Source organism: Argopecten irradians, chromosome 7 (genome assembly GCF_041381155.1).
Source record: "Argopecten irradians isolate NY chromosome 7, Ai_NY, whole genome shotgun sequence".
Taxonomy (NCBI): Eukaryota; Metazoa; Mollusca; class Bivalvia; order Pectinida; family Pectinidae; genus Argopecten; species Argopecten irradians.
The window spans coordinates 17,337,246-17,345,946 of record NC_091140.1 but is presented as its reverse complement, the minus strand read 5'-3'; the positions used below and the strand labels follow the sequence as shown (position 1 = coordinate 17,345,946).

Below are 8,701 nucleotides of genomic sequence, written 5' to 3'. Positions count from 1 at the left end.
CCCTATTCTTCGAATAGGCGAGCTAAAAATTCTTTTGTATTGCCTTCATTGTTTGTCACTACTGTATTCTATGAGGTGTTGTATTGTGCCAATAGTCAGATGACCTTTAATGCCCATGGGCCTCATGTTTACAATTTTCAGTGAGCAGGTTTTCATGGTGATCTCATGTTAATATAAATAAGAGCACAATTTGACAATTTTATAAAAAAAAAAACCATTTAATTTTTCATTCACAAGACAATAAGTTATCCGCTAACACTATTTAAAAATACATGTTTTAATTTGAAAACAGTTCATGTTCACTATTAAAGACAGTCTTTCACTGTTTACTCTATATTTTCTGAACATATTGTACTAAGCACATAATTTTTATGGACCAACGTATGGCCAGAAACTTTCAGCTAGCTCAATGGATGATGTTCAGAAATTCAGATATGGCTTTATCTTGAAGTTTTAGTTTAAATTTTAGTTAAATGTAATGTATTTCACTCTAGAAATCTGAAATTTATGTTAAATAGAAATCTAGATAGTGTTGTACACGTCCTATGGTGTAGGTACACATAATCTCACTGAGAAGGCTACAACATATTCCTCTAAACATGGGATGGAAAATGTTTTCATTTTATCCATTGTGGTTCTCTTGCTACATATTGTATGTACCTTTCACATGAGACTTCAGAAAGTGAAACGCATACCACACACTAGCTGCCAGCTGTCAACCCTTTATCACAAAACTGATGCTCAGAGTTTATAAGAAAACTTGGTAAAAGTCTCAGGATTTTGCAGCAGCCATCATTTCTTCGATGTGATCAGGATCTTTGACACACTTGTCTGACAGGACGATGGGCTGAGACTCGGTGATGAGTAAGTTATCTTCTATGCGTATGGCTATTCCTCTGTACTGCTCCGGTACACTGGTTCGATCAGCTGGAATGTACACACCTGTTGTAAAGGAGAAATGGAAGTAAGAAATGTATTTGTAATAACACCTGCTAGCAACCTCTCTTCAATTTCATTTTTGGTCAAAACCTGGAATTACCGTAAGTTTTTCATTTTATAATAATCTCGGATAACACATACACTTATTTGTGCCTAAGCTTAACCAACTTAAGTATGAATGTTTGGTTCGGTTTGATATTAACAGCCAGGGTCATGTAAGGATGTGCTAAGTTTGTTGGTGGAAGAAAGCAGGAGTACCCAATTAACGAGAGGCCTAGAGGGCCTGTATCGCTCTCCTGGTTTGTAATGCCACGTAATGTTCTGAATACAGGTTCATTGTTTCTTTTCTGAAGAAATGTGAATTTTTACCTGAAATTCCCCTATTTGGTCCCAATCTTTCTGCTCCAGACCAAGGGGGTCAAAGCCAAAATTTATACAAATTCTGTTACCTTTCCCCTATTAAGGATGTTTCTGGGCCAAATTTGGTTAAAATCCAAGCAGAACTATATGAACTATATGACTAGTAGCGATTTAAATGATTTATCTCCATTTCCCTTATTGGGCCCAGCCCCTCCTGCCCCCAGGGGTCTGAGCCAAAATTTATACAAACTCTATTCCCCTTTCCCCAAGGATACCAGTATTTCTAGCCAAATTTGGTTTCAATCCATATGGAACTCTAGGACTAGTAGTAATTTATAGGATTTACCTCTATTTCCCCTACTGGGTGCTGCCTGCCTTCAGGCCAGGTGAGCTTAAATCCACTGACCAACGGTTAATACCTAGCAGCTGCCCCACATGGGATTCAAACTCGCGACCCAAAGGTGGAGAGCTTGTGGTAATATGTCAAGACATCTTAACCACTCGGCCACCCCCATCTATGAATGTAAATTACCTATAGCTGTTATAAAATCTGCATTTGTGATAATGTTTTACACTCAGGCATACTGTGTTTTCAAAATAAACCTGACAAAATTTAATTTACCAGACTTTTTGACATCACATTTAACTTTAGCTGGCCCCGTTCTTTTTATCATGTCATCGTTATCGACCTAATAAGCTCCCTCATCCCTATAACTCCCCCTTTTTGAGGTCTCAATTTCACTTACCTCGAATGAAATGCAGACTGAAAATATGAAAATTGTGTAGGTTTCTTCATCTGGTTTCTTTGGCAAATTGATTTATAGCATTATATGCAATAATTTTTTAAATGAAAGCTAGTCCATATTTAGTTTAATTAAGCGCCCTCTTATATTTTTCAATGTTTTAAGCGTCAGTTATTAGGTCAAATATCTTACCTGGTTCTATGGCGATGATCATGCCAGGTTTGAGTTTGGTGTGTCGTGACATTGTCGGAGTATCGTGTACATCCATCCCCAAATAGTGGCCAATATGGTGGGGATAAAACTTCCTTATTTCCTGATGAATAAACAAAATTCTATCTTTTATCAGTAAGAAAGATTAGAGACACAAATTTCTAAGTGTATGGTCTGCACGTAGGTTACTTCCACTTTAGTCAGGGTCATTAGAATGTTATTGCTGTAAAACAACTTTATTATTTCACTTGAGATAAATTAAATATCACTTACCACATACAGCGGAACTCGGTTAATACAAGCTTGAAGGGACTGAGATAAAACCTTGAGTTATTCAAGTGTCCAAATAAACGAGTTCTCAAGTCTACTGACAATCTCTTTACTTGGGTCTTTGTAGTTGGAAACAGCTTTTGATATGTCATTTGACGGCAGACTTATGAAAACGAAATTGGCTTTTTCGGCAATCTCAATGTCCAAAATATCTCACTTTGAGTTATACGAACATTTTATGTATGATTTTTGTCATTCGGACCAAAAAATACTTTGAATTATCCGAGTTATTCCAGTTTTCCCAAATTCAAATTTTTTGAGTTTTTTTAAAACAAGGATAAAGAGGGCATTCAGCCGGGACCAGCAAAGTACATCGTAGTAAGCCAAGTTCCATTGTATTTTGTACATGCAATTAGATATCCTGAAAATTAATTGCTGCAAAATGATTCAAGCACAGGTGCAGTAGAACCATAAGACTATTGCAAAATTAGTGAAAATCAGCTGGTTTACAATATTGTACATCATTACAACACTTAATGAGGTGATTATTTTGTTGAATGGACATATTTGAAAGTTTGTGATAAAATGTAACGATAGTACTTTTTATGTGAAAATAAAACCAGAAAAAAAAAAATTTGTCAATTGCATTGACTCTAAGTATGTGATCTTTAAACTTAAAGAATTTGACTTGGTGCCATGTAAATTTATTGATATCAAAGTCTTGCATAAAAAAGGCTGAACGTTAAACAATACCTCAGCATGGTTTGATGACTTGTCTTTCTTTTTCATCAGGCCAAGAGACACAAGTTCCTCCCCTAACAGATGAAGCATGTACACGTAAACCTGTTCCAGCGTGAACTCGGGCGTACAAAGGGAGATCACTTTCAACTGGATACGGAGCACCATCTCATACAGGCGTCGTTGTACTGGACTGAACCTACCTGTAAAGTAATTGTTTAGGTAACATAGTAACACATGATTTATCATACCTTAAATATTATAGAGTTGATAGTAAGCTCAGATAAATTAAAAGGAAAGTGTTGCTTTTAACACTAAATATTATTATCTACTGTTTATATTTCTAGTTTCATTTTTTACTGATTTTTAATTTATAATGTTATAGATTCTAAAGCTGTCTCCTTCTCTTTACATTAAATTTAAATTGAACAGAGTGGAAACTGCTTCTAAAGTTCTTTGGAATCTAACAATTATTTTGTTGTTTGTTTGATTAATTAACGTCCTATTAACAGCCAGGGTCATGTAAGGATGGCCTCCCATGTATGCGGTGTGTTGAGTGTATGTAGTGTGAGGTGCGTGTTTTGGGAGACTGCGGTATATTCATGTTGTGTCTTCTTGTATAGTGGAACTGCTGCCCTTTTTATAGTGCTACATTACCGAAGCAACACACCCCACCCGGTCAAATTATACTGACAATGGGTGAACCAGTCATCCCACTCCCGTTATGCTGAGCGCTAAGCAGGAGCAGAAACTACCACTTTTATAGACTTTGGTGTGTTTCGGCCAAGGGACAGAACCCAGAGCCTACCTCACGGAGGCGAGCGCTCAACCAACAGCCAAAATTGAGGTGGTGTCAAGGAAGATGTAGAAGAAGAAAGTAAATTAGGAAGAAAAAACAAGAGATCCCAGAGGGATCTTGGCGCCCACCAAAGAATGATCTATATCTGACAAAGGAAAGATGGATCTTTTCTCTACTTTTTAAACTTTTCAAACATACTACATATAAAATATGAGACAGATCGCTTCAGTACCTTTTGAGAATAGCGGTGACAAACTTCAACTATCAAAATCCAAGATGACTCCTTGGCGGCCATCTTGTTGATCAATGAAAACAAAGACATGATTCTAAATTTAGTCGCCTTTTACGATCAGGCAATAGGGGCAGCAGGTACAACTCTAACGCCCTACCTGCACTGTCCTGCAGGGCTCGAACCTTATAAAGGCAGACAGCTTCATTGGATTTAAAAACAAGGGCAGATAATTACAGGTACAATTGTACCTACCCAAATGTCTGTCCTCTCTCTACCTAATCAAAATCAGACTTAATACTTTGAGCAATTATGAAACATATAGTCTGACTTTCGACTGATCACAATTGAAAGATCTTAAGTAAATGTATAAAAGTTTTAATAGTTATTTGAATCGAATTTCAACTAAATTACCACATAAAGGGGAGATAACTTTACCAACCTGATACTGGCCAGGTCCTAGTGAGATCACTAGTAAAGCCATGGTATTCACATCCTGCGTCCATCAGGATCATATCGCCACCAGGAACTATTTGGTTATTTCTCGTGTAATGGATGGTATTTCCACGATTACCACCTAAGAAGAATATAATGATTCGAAAATAGGAATGTCTTTTGAATGTATAACAAAGAAATAGATTTTCAATCACATTGTTTAATGCATAACTATTTTACATTTCAAACAGACATATTTCTTTCTGTGAATTTATTAAAGTTCTGCGCATCAGATCTTATCGGACATCAGATCTTGATGAGAACTATTAGTATTGAGTATAACTGGCTAATGGATTTTCCACATATATGTTATCATAGTTACCAGCAACCACAGGTGGGTAAGCCAACATTTGAGCATCTCTTAGCACACATTCAAACTCCATCTTGGCCTCAAGATATGCCTCATTCACCTAAAACAATAAAAGTTTGATATGTTAAATTTTTCTTCTCTCAAGAGGTTTTATAAATGCTATAAAAGACAGTTTATTTCGGGTATAAACAGTTTATAGAGCAATAATGAAAACATATATATCTCTTAAGCATAGATATACATTTTCCTTGTGGTCTCAAATTTATGAATACATGATCTAGCTTTATTTACTACTGTAGAAGCTTTATTAAGGCCACTATAGTACTACTGACGCTTCTTTCAAGGATTTTAGCAGAAGTTTGTATACTGTCGTGAATTCTCATTGTGATCATTGTTTTATCATTTTTTTTTGGTTTTAATTATAATTACATTACATACAAAATTATCCAGGTACATGCTACAACATTTGGGCTTTTGATATAGGTTTACGCTGAATATGGTATTGCAGCATCATATACAACAGTGTATTGTTTTATGAAAATTATTTTTTGGGAATATGTACGACAAGATAGAAAAATTTAATAAATTGCCTCTTTTATTGATTCAGAAGCAATATCAACATGTTTTTATGAATACCTACCCCCGGATAGGAAAACTTCATGACCTCTTCTAAAGATTCTGAAGCAATGTCAACACTTTTTTGCATGAGCTGAACCTCAGCTGGTGATTTAATGACCCTTATCCGGTGTACACTGCGCGTAGTGGTCTCCACACACTTTTGTCTCCCCTGAAGAATGAAGTCCTCTATCCCTGCCCTATGGAGCTGAGGATGAACATTACCTTCTATATCATACCATATCACATAATTAGCATGGTGTTCTGAATACTGTTGTAAAAATTGTCCTAAATCCTCAGAGTTGTACGCCCCATCAACTCCTGTGATTTCTACCGCCCCGTGAGGACCTGATCTTTCTCCATCCCACAGCTCAGCATGAGTGTCTTTCCTTGGAACGAAAAGCACAGAGGTCATTCCAGTCTCTGGGCTCAATGTCCTATGTGAGACCGGGAGTTTCTGACTGTTATGTAAGACTAAAACACTATCAGCTTCTTGAAAGCCACTGAGGTAGGAAAAGTCTGTGTTTTGTCTGAAAGGGTAGGGAATTGGGATTGTCATAAACATTTTATATGCTGATGGAAATATCATAATATGGTCTTTCACATTTTTTGATCCTTCAAACTGTTTCAAGGCAAGGTTAAAGACATTGTGGCGCCTTTGGCTGTATTCTTCCTTAGTGACAAATGGAGTTACTTCCCCTTGTTTAAGAATATGCGGATGTGTTTGGGCCACTGGTTGTCCAAAGCTTCTATTTAAGACTGTCATCAGCTGAGTTGGCCTCAAGAACCTTGAGTAGGTTCTCAGGGCATTACAGCAACTCACTGAAATAAAAAGAAGGTTCATTATGATGTGAAAACAAATCATATATATTAAAAACACTGGTAGGATTTATCTGATTTTCTTCTGTATGTTGTTTTTAACATGCCCTTCAAAGAGTGGGGCTTATGGAATAATCCTGGCATCAGTGCCGTGTTGAAAATCAGCAGGTTAAGGTTTTGATGCAAGTGACAATGATTGAATTCTACATAATATAGATTATAAAAGTCGTGAAGGGTAGGAACAAATATGTTAAAGAAGAAAATGCTGGATTTCAAGAAATTCAAAGGCCCAATGTTCCAAAATTACCAGGTTAATGTTTTGTTGCAAGCTGCAATAGTTGAAATACTGTTATCTGTAACAATTGACATTGATTTCTAGATTTCTACATTAAAATAGGATTATAAGTGTTCTACGTGATGGATATTGCCAATCAATTTAAGGAAAACATTTGTTTTATTGTATTATTAGTTTAACATCCTATTAACAGCCAGGGTCATGTAAGGACATGCCAGGTTTGTTGGTGAAGGAAAGCCAGAGTACCCGGAGAAAAACCACAGGAAAACAATGCCATGTCAATAGGTCCATTGGGCCAAAATTACCAGGTTAAGGTTTTGGCGCATATTGTGAAATGCTTTTATCCGTAACAAATAACACATATTTCTACATACTAAGCATTGTGTTTAATGCAATCATTTTATGGGAATAAATACAGAACCAATACTTTAATAATTTCAAGATACTGAATGTGCCACAATGAACAGATTAAGGTTTTGGTATCAGAGTTGAAATATGGTTACTGCGGATGTATCTCTAACAACTGACATGGATTTCTGCATAGATATGAAATATATCTTGTATTTTAAATTGAGAAAGTATCTCACTCTCTGTCATCCTCGATAAATAACTGTCAGAGTGTCGTAATAACCATCCCTGGACTATGTCATAGCAAAACTTAGCTGCAATATTGTAGCTCAAAAGACTTTTATACAGAAAATAGTGTTGGCTTTAGAGCTACAATTGGTGCCTATTACTGCTAATGGAGCTAAGTAATTATTATGCAAACCATTATAAAACATTTGTTTGCATGTTATCAAACTTGTTTGATATCGCTTACCTACTAGGCAATAAAACTGAACCACAATAAATATCAAATTCTCAACAGGGTGGGGGGGGGGGGGGGGGGGGGGGGGGGGGGGGGACTCAACGGGGCATTATTTTTTTACATAATACATATGAAGGTCTTTGTGAAGGGAATTTAAACGGCAAATACCACAAATTGTGAATTTGACGTCTTGCCAGTGGTACGATAGATATCAAGAATGGTAGTTATGTTTGTTTTGGACAAAAATAATATGTAAATGCATGTATACGCATAAAATAATTTGAAACCTACAAAAAAGTATAGAAAACTGCAACTTTGCTAGCCAAGGGTATATAGCCGAGTGATTTTCAGAGGCAGTGCTCCACTACGACACATAGGAACCAATTCATACGTGGCCGAAAGGTATATTAGGCTGGGCACGTATATTCGTTCTAAGCAGTACTGGATGCTTTGCAACAACGGATGAGCAGTTAATTTGGTTCATTGACATACATCAAGATTCAAATAACAGTACATTGTGGTTGATTTTTGAAGTTGGGCATCGCTTTCTGCTGGCCTGTGATTGGTCAGGTTTTTTTTGTTCTCCTGAACTGCCTTTGCTATTAGATAGTCCAAAAACTGGATATAGGCCTACATATATTTTATATAACGACGGGTATATAGAGGACGACTCCTTAGGATAGCTGATCATGATCCCATGGTTATTTATATATCACAACGGTAGTTGTATTTTACGATATATCTTTTGATTACGGTACCTGTTCCCATTTAAATTCATTAGGCCTAAACATAATGATTGTTGACAGAAAACAGCACGTGTAACTAGACATGCCAGAAATTATTGCATAAATAATTTGACATTAAATGTTTACACCTACAATACATATATTAGATCCACATGGAGACGTATATTACTTTAAAATTACCAGTTTGGTAGCGGAAATAAGCAAATACATACTTATACCCCCTGGAGATGAGGCCCTACAAATAGACTGATCTTGTAGGACAAACCGCAACTAGAATGGCACATGCCGCTTACATCCTTAATATATAACAAAAAAAGTTAATCGT

General features: G+C 36.4%; 1 protein-coding gene across 3 annotated transcripts; it reads right to left on the bottom strand.

The window, feature by feature from the left end:
- Positions 1-196: 196 nt before the first annotated feature.
- LOC138327723 (xaa-Pro aminopeptidase 3-like) lies at positions 197-8,673 on the bottom strand. 3 transcript variants are annotated; one of them, XM_069274043.1, is made up of 8 exons: positions 8,589-8,673; positions 5,734-6,530; positions 5,106-5,193; positions 4,731-4,865; positions 3,276-3,463; positions 2,235-2,355; positions 2,046-2,062; positions 1,704-1,814 (listed from the first exon to the last, which is right to left on the bottom strand). In XM_069274043.1, coding segments are annotated over exons 1-8 (1,443 nt in total). In that variant the 5' UTR covers positions 8,590-8,673; the 3' UTR covers positions 1,704-1,718. The 3 variants fall into 3 exon arrangements, with proteins under 3 accessions (XP_069130142.1, XP_069130143.1, XP_069130144.1); XM_069274041.1 differs by lacking the exons at positions 1,704-1,814; positions 2,046-2,062 and adding an exon at positions 197-942; XM_069274042.1 differs by lacking the exons at positions 1,704-1,814; positions 2,046-2,062 and adding an exon at positions 197-942 and having other exon boundaries at positions 8,557-8,656.
- Between the last annotated feature and the right edge of the window lie 28 nt (positions 8,674-8,701).

Excerpts from the sequence above, each read along its gene's own strand:
- LOC138327723 (XM_069274041.1), bottom strand. Across the intron at positions 5,194-5,733 it reads TGAAGTTTTCCTATCCGGGG|GTGAATGAGGCATATCTTGA; the intron begins GTAGGTATTCAT and ends TTATTGTTTTAG. Across the intron at positions 943-2,234 it reads GATCATCGCCATAGAACCAG|GTGTGTACATTCCAGCTGAT; the intron begins GTAAGATATTTG and ends CCTTTACAACAG.